At 43.1% G+C, this 24,519-nt stretch overlaps 1 protein-coding gene across 1 annotated transcript; it reads right to left on the reverse strand.

Annotated features, from left to right (window-relative positions):
- Window positions 1-9,052: 9,052 nt before the first annotated feature.
- BHLHE23 (basic helix-loop-helix family member e23) lies at window positions 9,053-9,727 on the reverse strand. Its single transcript, XM_038750750.1, has one exon. It carries the CDS (start codon window positions 9,725-9,727, stop codon window positions 9,071-9,073), a length of 657 nt encoding a protein of 218 aa, XP_038606678.1. The 3' UTR covers window positions 9,053-9,070.
- Window positions 9,728-24,519: the final 14,792 nt, after the last annotated feature.

A 24,519-nucleotide genomic window follows, 5' to 3' on the forward strand; every position in this document is an offset into this window, starting at 1 on the left:
CGCCCAACTTAGTTTGACCCTTTTTGGTGGTGACCGTGTTTCAGGATCTGATATGTGGGTTTAAAAAAATCCCGAACACTACATCAGCACAAAAAGGACAACAGTATGCAACATCAAAGGAAGCTTTAGTACTGTGTATTTCTTTTTTTAAAATTAGCTTTGTAACTTCTGTTTCACTTGCAAACAGAAGCGGTTGAAGCATCCTTGGATATGGCAAATTATAAGCCTTATAATGGTGGCGATAAGAATCTATTATGTCAGTTGCCTTGTGGCAGTCAGCAAACATGGTGCATTATGTTTGCATCTTAGGGTTTGCGGCCAAAAAAACAGATTTGCCTCTGTCTCATTAAAATAACGAATGCAGTCCAAATGGATCTGAGACGATTCACTGTACGTCAGGCTAAATCACAATGCTTTGGGGAAGCAACTGACTATGGCCTCATTACTTTAGACAAAACGGGGCTTGAAGGAAAAACTGAGGATTTTTTTCTTGGCACAACTATGTTTTGTATTTGAAATTCTTTAGGCAAAACAACTGTTAGGTTTTCTCCATTGGTGACATATAAGGACTAGGTTATATTATTTATTTTAGGGCAGGAAAAATTCCATATGGATTTCACATTTTGGGATAATTGGAGTTCAGTCTATTCACCTTTTTTATTCTTGGAGCTTTAAACATTATTATCCTGCATTAAGGGAATAACTACTGGCTAGTACATAACCTAAAATATAGAATTACCAACTTCTTCCACTATGGAAGTTTTACTCATATGCATATAAATTTTTTTAAATAGATCATATCTTCACTGGGTCTAGTTTAGATAAATCCAATACTTAAATTATCATAGCAAATAGTAGAACAAAACAATTGCATGTGAAATTTTTTCTGAGAGAATGAATCTGAAAGTTTAAAGCAATTTGCTCTTTATATTAACAAGAAGAGTAGCATTTAAAAATTAAGATCATTTTATACATTATCCTTTTTTAACTATGTTACACATGCAGTTAAATATGTCTAAATCATATTAAGTGATATTTAAAAAGAGTGTATAAATTCACAGACAGGTTCATTTATTAAAATTTTAATATGAAAAAATAACTTCAATTTTTACATTAGAAATCAGATCCTGGAAATTTCTGTGGATGGCAGAAGACTCATGTGCCAATTTTGACCCAATTAAGTATTAAAACATTAATGTTGCTTTGTTGATTGATTAGTAAACACTACACTTACAGCAACATGTGCGTTACAGTTCTGACTTTAATACCAAAGTTTGCATCTGTAAGATTAATGTCAATGCACTGTTCCTTTTTCATTGTGGTTAAAGTCGTGGTCTAGAGCTGTGTCTATGAAGAGGAAATTTAGTTCACCACAAATCCTTCTATTTCCATCTTTGCCTAAATGGGAAGCCAAAAGAAATTAGATACTAAAACCACATCAAAACCAATTTGCATGAGCAAAATTATTATAATCAACCCTTTCTAAATTAACCAGGATTTAGAACTTGTTTTGCAGTTCCAGTTGGAACCTCCCAAAAGATGATATAAAGCAGAACTGAGTTTTTAAGAGAAATTGGTGATTTGAGCATCAGATGCTTTCTTCCTAATGAATAAAGAAGCTACTCTTCTTTCTAAGTTCCAATGCGCATTGCAAATGAAGTTTTAGTAGTTCAAGGGGCTAAGTAGGGATGCTCATTGGTAAAAATAATGTGGTCAAAATACACTTTCCCACACGAAGCAGTACCTTAGGAAATTAATTTCTTGGTCGCCTGGTTTAAAAACAACAAAACAATATTTCAAGTAAACAGCATTTTTATCCCACATATCCCTTCTCTTGATGTGTTTTGCAAAACATAGAATTCAGAACGTTTTGGCTATAGTCTTACAAAGTTGGCCAGTGTGAAAAACGTTGTTTTCTAGCAAAAGCATCGACACCAAAAAAATATAGTTTAAAAGATTCAGTACTGAGGTGAAGATAAAAAGTATTTTTAGTGGCAGCTACTAATGAGAAAACTTTATCTCCCTGACTATTAGTACTCTTTACTTTTAGTTTGATAGAGAGTGATTTTCTGGCAGTGTTCAGGTGAACAGAGTGAACTGCTTACCTAAAATCTCACTCCCTTTTATAACCGAGAAAGTAAATCAATTATTGTATTTCTGGTCCTTAGAAATGAATGAACTCTGTTTCCAGAAAGCTGATTCATGATGAGTTATGGGTAGTGTGGTGAAGGGGAAGAAACTCTTAGCATCTTGGATCAGATGCCATTACCTGAGTGGTGGGAGGAGAAGCAAATAGGGTAGGGGCACTCTGACTTAAAAGGGGAAGAGGGCAGTTTCATGTCTTTAAAACTAGGTGCCGTGGAAAACTTTTATTTCCAACTCAGCTAAATGCTTTCCTGGCCAAAATAAAATTGACTTTCCATAGCTCTTCATTACCTTCCACCTGCTCCTAATGGTTAATACTGTTTAACCAAGTTGTAGAAGCTGGAATAGAAAACAAAATGAAATCAGTAAGAATTTTGTTTGGTAACTTGTCTTCTAATAATAAGTCAGTTGGCATGCCAGTAATCAAATGATAATGTACACCTTCTGTTTCTGAAAGTTAAAACTATGCTATTTTTAAATAAACAGGTTCATGGAGAGGGTTTTGGATTACAAATGAAAGTGTGATAAAATTGATTGGTTCGAACATTTTTATAAATCCAAGCAGCCATTGTATCAAAAACAGTAGTAATTATTCAACTTTAATTTGTGTAATTTAATTTTGGCCACTGACTTTGGGCCCTCATGAATCAAGAGAGGTGTAACATTTACACCATCTAACATGCTGAGGCCTAGGCTTCCAGCCAAATACTGTTTTAAACTAGAGTAATGTATTCTGCTATTTGCTTTTTAACCTGTCGCTTCACTGAAGTTGAATTTATGCAAATGGATAAAGAACTAGTAAGGTCTAGAATTAGCAACACAAATAAAAATGCTTACTTTCTGGTATTATTAAGACATAATTTGGTGGGAGGAGGAGAGAGAGAAGAGAGAAAGAAAGAGAAAGAAGGATAGAGAAAAGGAGGGCAGGAGAGAGAAAGAGAGGAGAGGGAAGGAAAGAGGGTGAGAAAGACAGAGAGAAAAAGGAAGAGAGAGAGAAAGAGAGAAAGAGATGGGTCACAGTTTATGATTATCCTTGGCTTTTCTTCAAAAGTCCCAGGAAATAGTTGAGAAAAATAAATTTGAAGACATTAGGTTTAGAAAAATAACAAGAAGGCAAATTGAATCAAACTTTTAGACTGCTTTCAGACTGTCTCCTTGAATATTCCTATGAACTACATTTCAGTACTGTATTAGCAAATGTATTTTCTTAGAGTCAATGAGCAAAGTACCTAAAAATAGGTCTTTCAAGAAAAACACTTAAAATTCTGTTAACTTTTCTTCACGCTTCATGAATAAGGAATATTCTAAATAAGGAATATTCTAATAGAAGTCAAATAGAATGAAATAAGTGAATTAGAAATATAAATGGCTCCGAGAGGCAGTTATCAAGAAATAAGTTTTTCTGTTAATTTCCATTTTAAACATAGAAGTAAAGCACTAATTTATAACTTTGATTTAAAATATATTCTGTACAGAAGTTGCAATTACATATTTGTTCTACTGCTATCCTTAGCCAATATGGACTCAGAGTATAATAGTTTTTGGTCTCACCTCAAAAAAAATTTTTTTTTTAAAATCAAGCCAAAATGTAAGGGTTCTATGATAGCAGTATCCTAAATCTGTTCCTTGACATTCTGTAGCCCACTACTAGTTTAAATAAAATAGTACTCAGATTTTAAAGTCACTATATATTATTATGGTTCACTTCATAACAGTACAGAAAGGGAGAATTGCCACTTTCCTGGGTAAACACAATTCAATTATAGTTTCCATGCTGGTGACTTAGAAATGATGCTCTTTTATTTGGACATTATCAATTTATATGGTAAACTGTATTCCATATGGTTTTGGTTTATTCTTCAGGCAACCAATTTGAATTTGTAAGCATTTTGTAAAGTGCTACATTTAGTACTACTATGCGAAGAGAGATGGATTTGGCATTACAAATGCTATCTGAAATCTCCTGAACATTCAATAACTTAAAAATTGGTTATTTGAAGAACCTGTGAAGAATAACAGATATGCAGAATGTTCATTTACAAATTAAGATCAGAGAGGGAAAAAAGAGCCAGTAACTAACTCAACAAAGAAACTTTCAACAAAATTATTAGTAGTGTTCTGTCAGTGTATCTCCCTCTACAGAGAATGTCCCAGCTGTCTAAATATTGAAGCACGCAATTATTTCAGCAAAGATGATTATCTGAAAAATAGAATTTATGACTACCATTTAGCAATTAAAACACCGAATGAACTGTTTGATTTAAATTGTTTTTGCTAATGTTATTTTAAAATAAAATGGAACCTGAATAATTCAAAGTGTAAATAACCCATCAAATTTATCTCTGGCCATTCCAACCAGAATGAATATTTTTTTTTAAAACTCATGTTTTGTCATGAATTATAATTTCAGTTAAGATCATTTTAACATGATAACAGAATCAAAAATATTTCTGCTTTGTACTGTTCAGTGTTTTTCATGTAGTTTAGGTTTTCTTGCCTCAGCTTATGTCATGAAATGTACTTTAAAAGTTTCTAACATCTTTTTAAAACATGTAAAAACAAATAGACCAGTGTGCTGGGAAAGACAATGAAGAAATAAAAATGGAAATTAGCAGAAAGTAGTATTAAGCATATGTCTTTTTATGAATGAGACTTAATCACACACTTCATTTTGCAAACACAAAAAGTCCTTTTGAAATGTATTAATTAAAGTTAAATACTATAGACAAGCAGCTTTGTAGAGACTGCTGTCTTTTTCAAATTAGCATAACACTGGCGACAGCCATGAAAATTGGTTTAATAACCCCAAATAGTTACACCCCATTCTTAACATAAATGGCCCTGGACAGATCTATCCCCTCGGGCTGTTCCTGTACCAGTTTACTTGGTGGCGTTCACATTGGATGATGGTGGTATTTTCTTTAAATGCCTATCCGTCATTATTATGTGACACTCAGTGAAGTATACAGGGTATTGCAGTATCAGCAATTTACTCACCAGCTACATAGATCTTTCCTTTGTAAATTGTAAAAAAAAACCCATGAAGAACAGTAGGAGAGAGATTAACCGGTTTGCCATGAAATAGGACCCACCCTTCGAACACACCTCTGGGGTCGGTAGACTTCTTGCGTGTTTCGCAAATTACATCACTAGAGACAAGTAACCTGCACCGGGTAAATTGGGAGGGAGCTTCGGTTCTACTTTTTAATTTCTGTCGATCCCATGAAAGTCTTTACGAAAGCACGGTCCGGTTAATTTCTGCAAGATAGTTTCAGAGTTTGGAGGTGGAGTCTTTCGACTCCAAGTGTTAAATCTCCATAAACCACAGCTCAGTTTAGCAGCACCATGATCTCCACTAGCTCTAGCTTTGCCTAACGTTGAGTCACATGCTTCTCCTGTCAAGCAGAAAAATAAATGCCGCGGAGATGAGCTTTTAAATCCAATAGTTGTTTTTTAAATCTCTGATTACCCCTCCATCATATTGCCGGCGGCACTCTAATCCATGGTAAATCACAGTAAGGGAGAAGGTCCCCCGGTTAGGTTACATCACTGCAGTACTTACGGTATTTGGTTTAGAGAATTAACCAATTTAGAGAGTTGCAGGACAGAAGGAGGCTTTGGCCGTGCCTTTGAACATCTATTGTCCTCAATACGCATAAAGAGCTTGAGTCCATTTTCGCGTCCTAGTCTGATGCAGATCTGGAAAAGATTACTTGAAAAAGTCATCCGGTGGAAGGCGATCATCCCGCCCAGTGTAGAACCAAAATGTATCAATCCAACCAGGGAAATGATCAACTTTAACTGGAGTTTCGCAAGTTTCCACCTCGTCACCACCATCACTCGCCTGAAAGTTTTTAACTCGACTGCTGGAGCAGCGTATCGCTCAAGGAAAAGAATGATCTCTCCCTAGAACGACTGTTCAAATTCGGGGATCTTTGCATAGTATGGTCAGGTCGGTTATCCAGGGAGTAAAGCATTGCTACCGAGAAAGACCCTCCAGTTCGACTTTCCCTCTACAAACCCCTCTTTCTTCAAGGTGGCCTTTGATGAACAGCCAGATACATTACAGTGCGTCAAAGCGAGTTGAGACAGTGGGGAAAGTTATGCTAAATCTTCAGCCCAGAACCCCGGGCTGGAGAAACATTCACACACACGCAGAGTTTCAAGAATGATGGCCTAAGAAGGTATTTTGTTTTTTTTTTACAACCGATTGGAAGCCAGAAACTTTCTTTTGCCGGCTTTTGTCCCAGTGGCTTCGGGTTTTTCAAAGGAGAGGGAACCCAATAATAATAACGATGGCATTTATTAAGCGCTTACTATGTGCAAAGCACTGTTTTTTTGCCGGCTTTTGTCCAAATGGCTTCGGGTTTTTCAAAGGAGAGGGAACCCAATAATAATAACGTTGGCGTTTATTAAGCGCTTACTATGTGCGAAGCACTGTTCTAAGCGCTGTAAGAATAACAGTAAAACAAAAAGTCAGGCGAATTTGTTTTAAAGGCTTACTATGTGCAAAGCACTGTTCTAAGCGCTGTAAGAATAACAGTAAAACAAAAAGTCAGGCGAATTTGTTTTAAAGGCTTACTATGTGCAAAGCACTGTTCCAAGCGCTGTAATAATACCAGTAAAACAAAAAGTCAGGCGAATTTGTTTTAAAGGTTTACTATGTGCAAAGCACTGTTCTAAGCGCTGTAATGATAACAGTAAAACAAAAAGTCAGGCGAATTTTTTAAAGGCTTACTATGTGCAAAGCACTGTTCTAAGCGCTGTAATAATGCCAGTAAAACAAAAAGTCAGGCGAATTTGTTTTAAAGGCTTACTATGTGCAAAGCACTGTTCCAAGCGCTGTAATAATACCAGTAAAACAAAAAGTCAGGCGAATTTTTTTAAAAGGCATATGTACATAGCACTTTTAGACTGTGAGCCCACTGTTGGGTAGGGACTGTCTCTATATGCTGCCAACTTGTACTTCCCAAGCGCTTAGTACAGTGCTCTGCACACAGTAAGGCGCTCAATAAATATGATTGATTGATTGATTCTAAGAGCTGAGCACTGTTCTAAGCGCTGAGCACTGTTCTAAGCGCTGTAATAATACCAGTAAAACAAAAAGGCGAATTTTTTTTAAAGGCTTACTATGTGCATAGCACTTTTAGACTGTGAGTCCAAAGTTGGGTAGGGACTGTCTCTATATGTTGCCAACTTGTACTTCCCAAGCGCTTAGTACGGTGCTCTGCACACAGTAAGGCGCTCAATAAATACGATTGATTGATTGATTCTAAGCGCTGAGCGCTGTTCTAAGCGCTGAGCACTGTTCTAAGCGCTGCAATAACAACAGTAAAACAAAATATCACGCGAATTTCTTTTTAAAAGAAACTTAACCGATGGAGTGGCCCCAGGAGGATAGGAAACACACACACACACACACACACACACACACACACACACACACACAAAAGGTTGAGGGTCGAAGGGGTTGCCAATTTGTACTTCCCAAGCGCTCAGTACAGTTCTCTGCACACAGTAAGCGCTCAATAAATACGATTGATTGATTGATTGATTCTAAGAGCTGAGCACTGTTCTAAGCGCTGTAATAACAACAGTAAAAAAATGTCACGCGAATTTCTTTTTAAAAGAAACTTAACCGATGGAGTGGCCCCAGGAGGATAGGAAACACACACACACACATACACACACACACAAAAAAGGTTGAGGGTCGAAGGGGTTGCCAATTTGTACTTCCCAAGCGCTTAGTACAGTGCTCTGCACACAGTAATCAATCAATCAATCGTATTTATTGAGCGCTTACTGTGTGCAGAGCACTGTACTAAGCGCTTGGGAAGTACAAGCTGGCAACATCCAGAGACAGTCCCTACCCAACAGTGGGCTCACAGTCTTAGAAGGGGGTGACAGAGAACCAAACATACTAACAAAATAAAATAAATGGAATAGATAGGTACAAGTAAAATAAATAGAGTAACAAGCGCTCAATAAAGCCGATTGAGGACGAAGGGGTTGGGGAGGAGGGGGAAACGAGGGACTAAATAAAATAAATAGAGTAACAAGCGCTCAATAAAGACGATTGAGGATGAAGGGGTTGGGGAAGAGGGGGAAACGAGCGACTAAATAAAATAAATAGAGTAACAAGCGCTCAATAAAGACGATTGAGGACGAAGGGGTTGGGGAGGAGGGGGAAACGAGCGACTAAATAAAATAGAGTAACAAGCGCTCAATAAAGACGATTGAGGATGAAGGGGTTGGGGAGGAGGAGGAAACGAGCGACTAAATAAAATAAATAGAGTAACAAGCGCTCAATAAAGACGATTGAGGACGAAGGGGTTGGGGAGGAGGAGGAAACGAGCGACTAAATAAAATAAATAGAGTAACAAGCGCTCAATAAAGACGAGTGAGGACGAAGGGGTTGGGGAGGAGGAGGAAAGGGGCGACTAAATAAAATAAATAGAGTAACAAGCGCTCAATAAAGACGATTGAGGATGAAGGGGTTGGGGAGGAGGGGGAAACGAGCGACTAAATAAAATAAATAGAGTAACAAGCGCTCAATAAAGACGATTGAGGACGAAGGGGTTGGGGAGGAGGGGGAAATGAGCGACTAAATAAAATAGAGTAACAAGCGCTCAATAAAGACGATTGAGAATGAAGGGGTTGGGGAGGAGGAGGAAACGAGCGACGAAATAAAATAAATAGAGTAACAAGCGCTCAATAAAGACGATTGAGGACGAAGGGGTTGGGGAGGAGGAGGAAAAGGGCGACTAAATAAAATAAATAGAGTAACAAGCGCTCAATAAAGACGAGTGAGGATGAAGGGGTTGGGGAGGAGGAGGAAACGGGCGACTAAATAAAATAGAGTAACAAGCGCTCAATAAAGACGATTGAGGATGAAGGGGTTGGGGAGGAGGGGGAAAGGAGCGACTCAGGGCTTCTGGTTACAGTGTTTGCAGAGAGAGGAGGGGGTCCCCGAGAAGGCGGAGCATTTCTCGGGGCAGCCGGGCAGGGCGGCGGGCGGGAAGGGGTAAACCGAGGACTGTCCGAAGGGGGCCAGCGTGGCCGGGCCGGGGCCGCCGAGGCCGGGCTGCCCTTGGTTCAAGTAGGCCACCAGCCTGCGCATCTCCTCCAGGGCCTGCGCCTGCATGAGGATGTAGTTCTTGGCCAGGAGGAGCGTGGCGATTTTGGAGAGTTTCCTGACGGAAGGGCTGTGGGCGTAGGGGATGACGGAGCGCAGCCCGTCCAGGGCGTCGTTGAGGTCGTGCATGCGGCGCCGCTCCCGGGCGTTGATGCTCAGCCGCAGGGACCGCTGCTCGCGGGCCTTCTTGCCCGGGGCCGCCCGCGCCTCGCCGGCCTTGCGGGGCTCGAAGCCGTCCTCCTCCTCCTCCTCCTCCTCCTCCTCCTCCTCCTCGTCGCCCGTCTGCTCGCCGCTGCTCGCCACCGGGCCCGGCCCGCGAGGGGCAGGGCCCGAGTCGCCCCCGGCGGGGCCCGGGTAGCCCCGGGCGCCGTAGGGGAAGGCGGCCGGCCCGTAGCCCGGCCGCGGGGCTTGGTAGCCCTCTCCGGACAGGGACCTGAGCTCGGCCATGGGCTCGGAGGAGCCGGGGCCCGGCTCGCCTCGTCCCACGCTCATCTGGTCATCGGAGCCCCGGGCCCCGGCCGCCCGGGCCGGAAAAAAATCCCAAATCAAACCCAGTGCTTCTCCTCCGACCCCTTTCCAAACGTTCCCGCCTCTCCTCCTCCTCCTCGTCGTCTTGCAGCCACCCTCCCCTTCTGGTTTCCGTGTGCTCACTTTTCCTCTCCTCCTCTTCCCCCCCTTCGCCGCTCTGCCCGAGTTGGTGAGAGGTGGTTATTTTTTTTTGGATGGAGGGGGAGGGCTCTGCCTCCCTGCTCGGCCCTGGCTCCGGTTATATGCCACAGAGTCCCCCGTTGGGAGTCGGGGTCTGCCCAATCGGAGGGGGCTCCGGGGCACGAGAGAGAAAGTACGAGATAAATTGTGAGCCCGTTGTTGGGTAGGGACCGTCTCTATATGTTGCCAACTTGGACTTCCCAAGCGCTCAGTACAGTGCTCTGCACACAGTGAGCGCCCAAGAGTCCCCCGTTGGGAGTCAGGGTCTGCCCAATCAGAGGGGGCTCCGGGCCACGAGAGAGAAAGAACGAGATAAATTGTGAGCCCGTTGTTGGGTAGGGACCGTCTCTGTATGTTGCCAACTTGCACTTCCCAAGCGCTCAGTACAGTGCTCTGCACACAGTGAGCGCCCAAGAGTCCCCCGTTGGGAGTCAGGGTCTGCCCAATCAGAGGGGGCTCCGGGGCACGAGAGAGAAAGAACGAGATAAATTGTGAGCCCGTTGTTGGGTAGGGACCGTCTCTATATGTTGCCAACTTGGACTTCCCAAGCGCTCAGTACAGTGCTCTGCACACAGTGAGCGCCCAAGAGGCCCCCGTTGGGAGTCAGGGTCTGCCCAATCAGAGGGGGCTCCGGGGCACGAGAGAGAAAGAACGAGATAAATTGTGAGCCCGTTGTTGGGTAGGGACCGTCTCTATATGTTGCCAACTTGGACTTCCCAAGCGCTCAGTACAGTGCTCTGCACACAGTGAGCGCCCAAGAGTCCCCCGTTGGGAGTCAGGGTCTGCCCAATCAGAGGGGGCTCCGGGGCACGAGAGAGAAAGAACGAGATAAATTGTGAGCCCGTTGTTGGGTAGGGTCCGTCTCTATATGTTGCCAACTTGGACTTCCCAAGCGCTTAGTACAGTGCTCTGCACACAGTGAGCGCCCAAGAGTCCCCCGTTGGGAGTCAGGGTCTGCCCAATCAGAGGGGGCTCCGGGGCACGAGAGAGAAAGAACGAGATAAATTGTGAGCCCGTTGTTGGGTAGGGACCGTCTCTATATGTTGCCAACTTGGACTTCCCAAGCGCTCAGTACAGTGCTCTGCACACAGTGAGCGCCCAAGAGGCCCCCGTTGGGAGTCAGGGTCTGCCCAATCAGAGGGGGCTCCGGGCCACGAGAGAGAAAGAACGAGATAAATTGTGAGCCCGTTGTTGGGTAGGGACCGTCTCTATATGTTGCCAACTTGGACTTCCCAAGCGCTCAGTACAGTGCTCTGCACACAGTGAGCGCCCAAGAAATACGACTGAATGAATAAGGGAGAGGAGGAAAGAGCGACAGAGAGAAGACTCGGGGGGAGAGGTGCCCACAGGGATGGGCAGGGAAGCAAAGGGGGCAATAGATCCTCTCCCCGACCCAACCCAGGCCCGGGGCTGCGATTTGGAATTTTCCTTCCCCTTCTAAACTCCCGGGCCTCTGAGAAGTCTTCAAAGCACTCTTTCCCTGGCTAATTTTATAACTGAGGTATTTGTTAAGCGCTCACTGTGTGCCAAGCCCTTAATAACAATAATAATAATAAAACAATTGTGGTACTTGTTAAGCCCTTACTATAATAATAATGATGGCATTTGCTTAGCGCTTACTATGTGCCAAGCACTGTTCGAAGCGCTGGGGGGATACTAAGTAATCAGGTTGTCCCGCATGGGGCTCACAGTCTTAATCCCCATTTTACAGATGATGTAGCAGAGAAGTTAAGTGTCTTGCCCAAAGTCACACAGCAGGCAAGCGGTGGAGTCGGCATTAGAACCCATGACCTCTGACTCCTAAACCCGTGCTCTTTCCACTGAGCCACGCTGCTTCTCAGTACAGTTTGTCTTAGTACAGTTGCTCTAAGAGCTGGGGTAGATTCAAGTTGATCAGGTTGGACACTGTCCCCATCCCACATAATGCTGCTACTACTACTACTACTAATAACGGTATTTGTTAAGCGCTTACTATGTGCCAAGCACTGTTCTAAACGCTGGGAGAGATTCAAGGTAATCAGGTTGTCCCACTTGGGGCCCAACGCTCTCAATCCCCATTTTACAAATGAGGTGACTGAGCCCCAGAGTAGTTAACTGACTCGCCCAAGGTCACACAGCAGACATGTGGCAGAGCTGGGATTAGAACCCAGATCCTTCTGACTCCCGGGCCCGTGCTCTATCCACTGAGCACGGGAAGCAGCGTGGCTCAGTGGAAAGAGCACGGGCTTTGGAGTCGGAGGTCATGGGTTCAAATCCCGGCTCCGCCAATTGTCAGCTGTGTGACTTTGGGCAAGGCACTTAACTTTTCTGGGCCTCAGTTCCCTCATCTGTAAAATGGGGATTGACTGTGAGCCCCTTCCTTCCGCTCCCCCTCCTCCCCCTCTCCATCCCCCCATCTTACCTCCTTCCCTTCCCCACAGCACCTGTATATATGTATATATGTTTGTACATATTTATTACTCTATTTATTTATTTATTTTACTTGTACATATCTATTCTATTTATTTTATTTTGTTAGTATGTTTGGTTTTGTTCTCTGTCTCCCCCTTTTAGACTACGAGCCCACTGTTGGGTAGGGACTGTCTCTATATGCCAATTTGTACTTCCCAAGCGCTTAGTACAGTGCTCTGCACATAGTAAGCGCTCAATAAATATGATTGATGATGATGATGATGATGAGTAAGACTGTGAACCCCCCCGTGGGACAGCCTGATCACCTTGTAACCTTCCCAGCGCTTAGAACAGTGATTTGCACATAGTAAGTGCTTAATAAATGCCATCATCATCATCATCATCATCACTGAGCCACGCTGCTTTTAAATGCTGGAAGAGGTACAATCAGAACAGACACAGTCCCTATTCCACATGGGGCTCCTAATCTAAAGCGGAGGGAAAACTGGTATTCAGTCCCTAGTTTACAGGTGAGGAAACTGAGGCACGGAGAAGTTAAGTTACTTGTCCAATGTCACACAGTAGCCAGGCGGGAGAGCCTCAATCAGAACCGGCTTCCAGGCCGATGCTCTTTCCACTTAGACCCCACTAGTCTGTTCCTTTTTTTCCTCTGTTCTTTCCCGGGCTTCCTCCAGCCACTCTGCGTGTGGGGGTAAATTAGAGGGGTCGGGGGCGTAGGGAGTGGGGTTAGGGGAGCGGGAGGTCTCCTCCTACCCCTCTTTCTACCTGGGGGTCCCAATTTAGCCGGACCTTTACTTTGCATTCGAAACCTCTGACCCCAAAGCCAGGTTGCAGCGCAGGAGGTCAGGGTGGCCCAGCCTGGCTTCGGCCTGCAAGTCCTGACCCTGGGGACTCCGATTCAGGGCCCCACAGCTTCATCTCCGAGTTGGGACACACTTTCTGGGCCGAAGAGAGGGCGGGACAGTGGGAGAACCAGGGCACCCGGAGCTGTAAGAAAAGGGGCTTCTCCTTTTTTTGGAAGGAAGCGTTGGTGGGAAGATAAACTGGAGTGAACAAAACTTCCCATCCACTCTGCGCCCCCAGCGCTACTGGCTTCGCTCCTTTTCCCTTCGGTCTTCGATCAGCTGGTGCCCTCCACAGCACCTGTATATATGTACATATGCTTGTACATATTTATTACTCTATTTATTTATCTATTTATTTTACTTGTACATATCTATTCTATTTTATTTTGTTAGTATGTTTGGTTTTGTTCTCTGTCTCCCCCTTTTAGACTGTGAGCCCACTGTTGGGTAGGGACTGTCTCTGTGTGTTGCAAACTTGTACTTCCCAAGTGCTTAGTACAGTGCTCTGCACACAGTAAACGCTCAATAAATACGATTGATGATGATGATGATGACTTCCCCAGAGTCAAGGTCAAGGAGGAAACGTGAGTCTTTCCCAATACAGTCTTTCCAACCCCACACATATGCACAGGGAAGCAGCATGACCTAAGTGGAAAGAGCAGGGGCTCAGAAGTCACAGGACCAAATGCTACTAACTGTGGTATTTGTTAAGTGCTTACTATGTGCCAAGCACTGGACTAAGTGCTGGGGTGGCAGGTTGTGTAGTGGATAGAGCCCGGTCCTGGGAGCCAGGAGGTCATGGGTTCTAATCCCCGCTCCGCCACTTGCCAGCTGTTTGACTTTGGGCAAATCACTTCACTTATCTGGGCCTCAGTTACCTCATTTGGAAAATGGGGATTGAGACTGTGAGCCCCACGTGGGACAGGGGACTGCATCCAACCCGATTTGCCTGTAACCACCCCAGCGCATAGTACAGTGCCCGGCACTGTAAGGGCTAATCACTTAGAACAGTGCTTTGCACATAGTAAGCGCTTAATAAATGCCATTATTAATCGGGCCGGACGCAGTCGCTGTCCCACGTGGAGCTAACTGTGTTCTAATACCGACTCCGCCACTTGTCTGCTGTGTGACCTTGGGCAAGTCACCTTACTTCTCTGTACCTCAGTTCCCTCAACTGCAAAATGGGAACTCAGTACCTGATTACTATCCCAGTGCTTAGAACAGTGCTCGACACATAGGAAACCCTTAACACATACCACAACTACCACAATTATTACTTAGACTGTATTATACCCTCTCAAACGTTTAGTACAATGCTCTGCAGACAGTATATGCTTAATAAATACTATGCATTCATTCAATCGTACTCAATGAGGGCTTACTGAATGCAGAGCACTGTACTAAGCGCTTGGGAAAGTACACTATAACAGTAACACAATAAGCAGTGACATTCCCTGCCCACAACAAGCTCACAGTTTAGAGTGTGGGAGACAGACACCAATACAAATAAATAAAATTGCAGACAGGTACATAAGTGCTTTGGGGCTGGGAGGGGGATGACGACGGAGAGCCCCATGTGGGACCGGAATATCTTGTACCTACCCCAGCGCTTACTACAGTGCTTGACACAAATACCGTAATTGTTATTATTGTTATGTGCGCACCCCAGGCAGGCGGGGCTTAGCCTCCTTCCTCCCCCGGTTTACACCACAGGGTGAAAGCTTAAGGCCATCGGGTGTCACGGGAAATAGTGGGGAGGGGACAAAGAAGGAGCAGCACGTGGTTACCATTCACTCACCTTTGCATTTGCCTACTTTGTCTCCTCAGGCCGATCCAAAAAAAAAAAAAAAAGAAAAAAAGATGATAGCAGCGCTGAGTCGCAGGTACTGATTGGATTCGTTTTTCTCTTTTCCCCAGAATTCTCTCTTTCCACTCTAGACAATAGGTCTAAAAGATAGTCTTTGCCCACCTCTCCTTAGCTGACAAAAAAAAAAAAAAATCAAGGGTTCCTGCCACATCCACTGATGTTCCACTAAACTCCATCGCACGTAATATTTGGTGTGAGTGATATTCAGACTTGTACTTCCCAAGCCCTTAGTACAGTGCTCTGCACACAGTAAGCCCTCAATAAATACGATTGAATGAATGAATAAAAGAAAGCGTGCCAGGATCCCCCCTTCCCCCCACTGTGGAGCTATCCACTACACTACTAATTGTATTTGTTAAGCACGTACTAAGTGTTATACACCATACCAAGGACTGAGGTAGATACAAGACAACCTGGTCTCTGTTCCAGAAGTGGCTCGAAGTCTAAAGGGGAGGGTATATTTTAGTTCCACAGACCAACAATTAGCAAAAAATAAGCAAATAAAAAACCAGGAATGAAACAGATCAAGAAAATATAAACTGAAAAGCAAAATCAGGAGAAGGCTGAGGTCACTGAGTTGGGTTTTGGGTTGTATCAGCATTTAGAACAGTGCTTGGCACATAGTCAGGGCTTAACAAATACCATCAACATTATTTATTTTCAAGTCATAATACATTAAATATACCTTTAAAATAAATATCAAACGAGTAACTTTTACATTTTAATTATAGGAAGTCCCATGTTAATATGAGTGTCAGCCAATCAAGCAATGGCATTTCTTGAGCACTTACTGTGTAGAGAGCGCTGTACTAAGAGCTTGGGAGAGCACAGTACAACAGAATTAATACACAAGTTCTTTCCTTGTGGACAGGGAACGCTTGGTACACTGCTCTGCACACAGTAAGCACTCAATAAATGTGAATGAATGAATCAACTCTTTGTATAATTCTCTCCCAAGGATTTAGTACCAAGCACTCAATAAATAGCATTTATTGATATAAATTTTTTTCTGATGGAAAATGAAGGGGCATCAATAAGATTAGTGCCCTTGGATGTTAATAGCATGCTTTTATAGGGTGTATCCAGTCAGTTATATTAAATGCATGCTTTTAGAGGATGTATCCAGTCATCATAACTTCACATTACCAAATTTATTACTGTATTTCTCAGGTATAAAATTCTTTCTTGCTTTTGTAGACGATATTCGTGAGGGTCTTTTTCATCAATTCATAAGTACTCAACCAGGTGTAGACGTGAAAAAGCAGCCCTGAAAAAGCAGACTAAAAATATCACTTTAACAAAGTCAATGCTGCCACCTACCCATCAATTTGGGGATTGCACGTCTTTTGCAAATACATTTCAGGTCTTTTCCTACGCTTTGGTGCATTTTTAACCCTTTTCGTAACTTGCCCTTTACTTCTTTCAACTTTTCTAAAGAAAACAGGAATTGCTATCCGGAGAATGGCTAGGGAATGACAGGAAGCGTTAGAAAGTCAACAGGAAGTGATTAACTCAAAAGTAATTCCAGAAAAGAACAAGGTCAGGCTCCAAGGTCTTTTGGGAGGCTCTCTTGGAGACCAATGCAGGAAAGATAAATTTGACATTTGTTTATGCTCTCTGTGAGACTCACTGCTTAAAGGGATTTTAAGGGTCAGTCAGTCCACAATCCCATCTCAACGTAGGAGTGCTTGTATTCCCCCAAATGCCACCTCCAACACTTCTGTGCCACATTAAGTACTGGCGTATCCCAAGGTATAGCTGTGATGTGTTTCTCAAAAACATGAGGTTTTTTTTTATATGGCATTTATTAAGCGCTTACTATGTGCAAAGCACTGTTCTAAGCGCTGGGGAGGTTACAAGGTGATCAGGGTGTCCCACGGGGGGCTCACAGTCTTCATCCCCATTTTCCAGATGAGGGAACTGAGGCCCAGAGGAGTTAAGTGACTTGCCCAAAGTCACACAGCAGACAAGTGGCGGAGCCGGGATTTGAACCCACGACCTCTGACTCCAAAGCCCGGGCTCTTTTCCACTGAGCCACGCTGCTTCTCTAAAGTGTATAATGAGTATAGCGTGAGTGGCTGTTGGGAAGATTTAGAGAGGAGAGTTAAGAATTTAATTGGGAAAGGGCTCCTGGAGGAAATGTGATTTCAGAAGTGCTTTGAAGATGGAGGAGAGCAATAGTGTGCTGGATGCGAAGTGGGAGGGAATTCTAGGAAGGAGGAAGAGTCTGAGCAAGAAGTAAGTTGTGGGGGGGCTCTGACTGTTATGTGGCTTTTCAAACTTAATGAAGAATTTGTCCAACTTAAATCGAGCAGCCTTTTCCATGTCTTCATAAATTAACCCAGTAGCAGGCCAACTCCTTCTGAATACCTCTTCATACCTTTGAACTCTTCTTTGCATCAGGGTATTCTGCCATTATTTTTTATGCATTCATCTGCTGTCTTTAAATTTAATACAAGACTTCTTAAGATCAAAATCCTAGCTGGTGGCAGAGAGACCATAGCTTCCGCTTCCGTTTTGGCACCTTGTGATAACGCAAAGGATCATCAATATGTCAAACTGTAATAGCTGAATTGCCAGGTTGACTATATCATGGGGTGGTGGTAACCTGGGGTATTTGTATTTGGTATTTAAGTGCTTACTATGTTCCAGGTACTGTACTAAGCACTGGGGTTAACACAAGCAAATCAAATTGGATTCAGTCCATGTCCCACGCGGGGCTCACAGCCTTAATTCCTATTTTAATATTGGTGCTGGGGGGATACTAGGTAATCAGGTTGTCCCACATGGGGCTCGCAGTCTTAATCCCCTTTTTACAGATGATGTAACAGAGAAGTTAAGTGTCTTGCCCAAAGTCACACAGCAGACAATTGGTGGAGTCGGGATTAGAACCCATGACCTCTGACTCCTAAACCTGTGCTCTTTCCACTGAGCCACGCTGCTTCTCAGTACAGTTTGTACTGTATTAAGCATATACTGTGCACGTGCATATTGTCTTTTTCTTCTTCTTCCTAGCTCTCCTACTAGATTGTAAGATCCTTGAAGACAGAGATCTTGTCTACTCATTCTACTGCACTCACTCATTCTACTGCACTCTCTCAGTGCTCTGCACACAGTAGGGCTTCAATAAATACTACTGATCGATTGAGTGCACTAAAAACAGTCCCATCTTGGCAGACACAGGGGCTCTCCAACAAATCATTATCTAGACAGCAGCATCATCATAATAATGATGTTGGCATTTGTTAAGCACTTACTATGTGCAAAGCACTGTTCTAAGCACTGGGGAGGATGCGAGGTGATGAGGTTGTCCCACGTGGGGCTCACAGTCTTAATCCCCATTTTACAGATGAAGGAACTGAGGCACAGAGAAGTGAAGTGACTTGCCCAAAGTCACACAGCTGACAAGTGGAAGAGCCTGGATTTGAACCCACGATCTTTGACTCCCAAGCCCACACTCTTTCCACTGAGCCACGCTGCTTCTCATGCTCTAGAATATGGGAGTCTAGCAGTTGTCTACCAACTCCATTGTATTGTGCTCTTCCAAGTGCTTAGTACAGTGCTGTGTACACAGTAAGCATTCAAATAAGATTGATTGATAGCATCACTAGAGTAAATGGGGGCTTCTTGTGAGCCTTCTTGCTGTACAGTGTTGATGCTGGGTAGAGGGATGGGGGAGAGATTTTAAGGAGTTTTGCTCAAAAATTTCTCCCCTTTCTTCTGATGGACTTTGTGACTACGGTGCTGATGACTAGAGCTTTAGAGAGCCTATTCGCTGAGAGGAACAGGGCCCTCTGGGGTCCAAAGCGACTGCTCCGAATGACCCAATGCAAGGGAAAGTCCTGGCCTCAGGAGCCAGTTTCATTCACAATATGCTTGATTCAATTTCAGTTTAAGCCAGTTTCCTCTTCTCTCCTCAGTGAAGAGGGGGAAACATCTAGTCACCAACATTCTATAGGGAGTTATCATTGGAAGTGAAAATGCAACAACTTTTCTAATCTAGGAGAACCAGCTAAGACCTTAAAGATTGAGGAAGAAAAATGGAATGTATAGTCCCACAGGGCAGGGTTGATATGTATTTTTTATAGCGGTAATAATAATGATGACATTTATTAAGTGCTTACTATGTGCAAAGCACTGTTCTAAGCACTGGGGAGGTAACAAGGAGATCAGGTTGCCCCACAGGGGGCTCACAGTCTTAATCCCCATTTTACAGATGAGGGAACTGAGGCACAGAGTAGTTAAGTGACAAAGTCACTTCGTCACATAGTCACAAAGTCACACAGGTGACAATTGGCAGAGCCAGGATTCAAACCCATGACCCCTGACTCCAAAGCCCGTGCTCTTTCCACTGAGCCACGTTGCTTCTCAAGCACTTAAGACTTAAGACTATTCCTTATTTCCTATTTTTCTAGAGAGATCTCTCTGTAAGAGATGTACATCTGTCCCAACTTAAGTAGCACAAGTCCTGCCACTCTACAGATGAAGCCAGATTGTGGTTGAAGGCTCACATTCTCCAAACAGATCTGCTGACCTCTCATAGGCTCAACTTACTCTCACGCAGACTACTTTGCACACTGCGGTAAAGAGAACAGTTGCCCCAAGCACTCACCCCTCAAATCCAAGCTCTCACCCTCAAATCCAGCTGGGTTTAGGCTGGGGTTGGACAGCCCCTCCAAATGATTGGAACAAGTTATTTAGACCCCCTCGTTTCAATTTACAAATCCTCAAAATGGCAGTGTGTTAGTCTGGATCATGAAGTCCTTCCTACAGTAATGAGTGACCCAATAGGAAGGAAAGAGAGGGAGGATCTTGTAGTCTTCCTTGTAATTCCCCCTGACCCCCATGTGTGTAGCTGCTCAGTGTTATGAGGGACAAAGGTTATTGGATTATAATAGTCCTAGGCAGTAGGACCAGACTAGGTTATAGTTCTAACTCCCAACAGCTGTGAGCAAATGCCCCAGCCCAACCTACTGGGTGGCCCAGAGTTGAGAGAGGTTTCTGCTCTCCCAGAAATACCCCAATTTGCTACATACTCAGGTAAGAGGAGAGAAGGTGAAATCAGAGTGAGGGAAAACCTGATTGGGTTTACTAGAATCTTAAATGGATCCTTTCTTCCCCTTTGTTTCTCTTCTTCTTCCCCACTTTCCTCATTCCCCCACTGTTGCCCCTGTTAAGTACAAGGCAAAAGGTTCACCAAAACCTTAATCTTCTCTGGAGCTCCGATTTAACTGAAAGGTAATCTAAAGGGACAGCAGAGCCACCTGGTGTATTATTAAAATCACCTGGATGGAATCAATTTCTTCTTGGGAAGCATTCCCTCAATTCACTTCACTCCCGCCTTGCTGGAGTCACATTCAGTATGCTGGAGTCACACTTGTTGGCAGTCAGAGTTCCAACACTTGAACAACCGAAATACTCCGAGCTAGGTAGGAGACGTCTTGCTTTAAAACCTCTTTAAACACTCTTCTCACTCTTGAAAAATTGAAAATCTAACAGTTAACTTTCTGGCTTGGTTCTAAGGTTTGCACTGCACCCTGAGTTCTCCAGTTAGTTTGCATCCATGGTAAAACATCTTTAAAAATCTTGACAGCAGAAATGCTATAAAAACTTGAATTTTCCCCATGCTAATGGACTGTTCACCTTCCTAATTTATAGATAACTACGGTAGTATTACTAGTAGTGTATTCGCAAACGTCTCGTTTAAACCTCTGGGTGGCAGCAAGAAATTAGGTTTGAGAACAGTATTGCAGACAAACCTCACGTGTGTTAGTGCTTTCTTTTCTCTAGCGATGAAGGGAAGGCGGGTATTATGGGTTTGTGCGGTCTTAAGAAATTAACTTTCCAAGAGAAATGGGAAGGCGAAATTTTTGTTACTGGAATATGTTCCTAGAAACAAGTCTACTGTAGGTGTTGATATAAAAGAAAACTGGGCACAGGATTTGGAAGTAAATTGCTTTTTTTTTTTTTTGGTAATTCTATGCTGCCCTCTGCTGATTAATCTTCTCAATTGCACAAACCTTGATTCCAGACAAAGTCATTTACTATCCATAACTGAGCCTCGTATTAGACTTTGAAGTCTGTAAAATGAGTGTGAGAATATTCAAACTCAGGACGTTAAGATGGGGTGGGAAAATGGATAAGAAGTTGGGCTGTTTTTGAGAGTGTTTTTCTTAGCAAGCCATCGGCAAGCAAGTAAGTTGCCTGAAGAACGACAAATCAGTCATTGGTGTTTATTAAGTACTTTATTGAGAAGGAGTCTGGCTTAGTGGATAGAGCACGGACCTGGAAATCAGAAGGTCATGGATGCTAATACCAGTTCTGTCATTTGTCTGCTGTGTGACCTTGGGCAAGTCACTTTACTTCTCTGGGCCTCAGTTCCCTCACGTGTAAAATGTGAGCCCCACACGGGACAGGGACTGTGTTCAATCAGATTTTCTTATATCCACCCTAGCGCTTAGAACAGTGCGTGGCACATAGTAAGTGCTTAACAAATACCGTAAAAAGAGAGAGAGAAGCAAGGAAGGTTGAAGGCTCTATGTGTTGCTGACTTGTACTACCCAAGCGCTTAGTACAGTGCTCTGCACATAGTAAGTGCTCAATAAATACAATTGAATGAATGAATCAGGACTTTTAAAGGTCTGAGAATAATAGTTGTTGTATTAGGCTCTTGCTATGTGCCAAGCACTGCACCTAGTATTATCAGGTGGGATTCAATCCCCGTCCCATATGGGGCTAACAGTCTAATAAATTACTCAGTAAGGTAAATGGGGAGATGGACTTGGGAATCTAAATTCCTCCTCTTGAAGTATAGAAACGCTTGGAGATAAGTTAGCTACATTGGTAAAAAAAACTCTAAAAGAGGCATGGAGTTTCCAAAGCATCTTTACATTGATGACCCTATTTGCTTTCTTTGTAACATACTTACGTGTTTCTTTGTAACATATTTAAAGTCACATGATACCTCTGTGGCAGAGCCAGAGTTTAAATTCATTAATTTTACTTACTTTGTTGTGATGCTGTCTAGACTATGAGCCCATTGTGGGCAGGGACTATCACATCTGTTTCTGAATTGTACCTTTCAAGCACGTAGTACAGTGCTCTGCACACAGTAAGCACTCAAATACGATTGAATGAATGAATGTCCAACATAGGGCTCATAATAATAATAATGATAATGGCATTTGTTAAGCACTTACTATGTGCCAAGCACTGTTCTAAGTGCTGGGGTCAATACGAGGTAATCAGATTGTCCCATGTGGGGCTCACAGTCTTAATCCCCATTTTACAGATGAGATAACTGAGGCACAGAGAAGTTAAGTGACTTGCCCAAAGTCACACAGCTGACAAGTGGTGGAGCTGGGATTAGAACCCAGGTCCTTCTGACTCCCAGGACTGTGCTCTATCTACTAGGCCACATGCTTCTCATGCTTGCTGTAACACCACTTGCCTTCTGTGTAATCTTGGCCAAGTCACAACTTCTCTGTGCCTCAATTTTCTCATCTGTAAATTAGGGATTAAATACCTGATCTCTCGACCCCCTAGAATGTGCATTCCATATGTTGGAGGGACTGTCTCTGACCTGATTAACTTGTATCTACCCCAGTGATAAGTACAGTGTTTGGCACATAGTAAGCACTTTACTATTATTATTATTCATTCAATCAATCATATTGAGCACTTACTATGTGCAGAGCACTGTACTGAGCACTTGGAAAGTACAATCTGGCAACAAAGAGACAATCCCTACCCAACAAAGGGCTCACAGTCTATTATCCAGCCTCCAGGATATTTCTACTGGATGTCCTACTGGTATTTCAAACTCAACGTTTCCAAACCAAAACTTCTCATCTTCCCTCCCAAATCCTCTCTTCCTCCTAACTTTTCCATCACTGTTGACAATGCCACCATCCTTCCTGTCTCTCACGCTTGAAACCTTGGCACTATTCTTGATTCATCTCTCTCTTTCAAACCCTATATTTAGTCAGTCACAAAATCCTGCTGGTTCTTTCTTCACAGCGTCTTCAGAATCTTCCCCTTCCTCTCCATTCAAACGACATCATGTTGGTACAAGCACTTGTCCTATTTGAATTGAGTAGTGCATCAGTGGTTAGTACAGTGCCTAGCCCATTATAAGGGTTTAATAAATACCACCACAAGGTGACTCAATGCTCTACTGGCAATAGTCATGAGAGATTTTTGTGTGAGTCCAGTGGGAGTCCAGCGCTGTACACAAAATTCACACATGTACTGTTCCTCATTGCCACCTTGGGCTCTAACTGTCTGCCTGGATGAACTTAGTGTCTGGTGGGTTCACAGAGGCTAGTAGTCTTTGAAAAGATGTGTGTTCTAATAAGACAAGGGAACAGTTGAAAATGGATTTACAGTGGGCTGAATATGCCTTGTGAGAGGCTGGCTATTGATTTCTATTCCTTCTGTTCCCATGTTATTGCACAAATGATTTTGTCCTCGGCTGAGATTAAATATTAATAAATAGAAAATTAAAAAAAGAGATATTCTGGCTCCCCAGGCAGCTGCTTACTACACAATTAAAAAGTAAATTAATGATATTTGTTAGGAGCAAGTTTGTTGACTCAAGTTTTATGAGTAAAATATAGAAACTGAAGGGCTGTCATGAGACACTAGCTGATCTTGTTCGTGACCTATTAACTTGCTAGTGGTGAAGTGATGTGGGTTTCTCTTTGCAGCCTTGGTTTTACTGAGTCTCCCTAGCTGACCATTTCCATTAGGCAGGTATTTATTATTTAACATGGGAAGATGGAGAGAGAGAAACAGGCATTCAATGATTTTTATGTCACTGGAAGAGCTGCTACTTTTACATGAACTTTAATGGTCCAAATATCATATTCCATATTGCAAGCATGATAGACCTTCCCATTAAACATGAGCCTGGGTATGAAAAAAACTACCCACAAGCCATAACAGTTGATGATAGGGACAGTTCTAAAGCAGTGTCTGAGTTAGAAGGACCTTTTTAACTCTAGTTAAAGTGTTTGGTTTTGTTTCTTTTTAAGGTCAGAAAAAAAATCTTGATTTGGTTACCTTTCTCCTCCTCTAGGTTGGTTTTCCAACACATTGGGTGTTAAGTGACGGGATGTGACTTTTTCAAACTCAATTCTCTCTGATATGCAAGTGGAAAAGACATCTAGGGAAGATGCACTTTCATTTCTGGAAAAAGAATGAGGGTGTGTTTCAGGGGCTAACTAGACATCCCACATTAGGCATAATGGTTGTGCTTTGGGAGATTCTGTCCAGACCCCTGAATGGGTTAAGCCAGGCTACCTAGGGACCTACTTTTGACAGGAGTGTGGGGAAAGAACTTGAGACCATGATAATGGTGACAGTTGTAGAGTAAGAGGGAGGCAGAGGAATGAAGAAGACTTCCC

Source organism: Tachyglossus aculeatus, chromosome 8 (genome assembly GCF_015852505.1).
Source record: "Tachyglossus aculeatus isolate mTacAcu1 chromosome 8, mTacAcu1.pri, whole genome shotgun sequence".
NCBI lineage: Eukaryota > Metazoa > Chordata > Mammalia > Monotremata > Tachyglossidae > Tachyglossus > Tachyglossus aculeatus.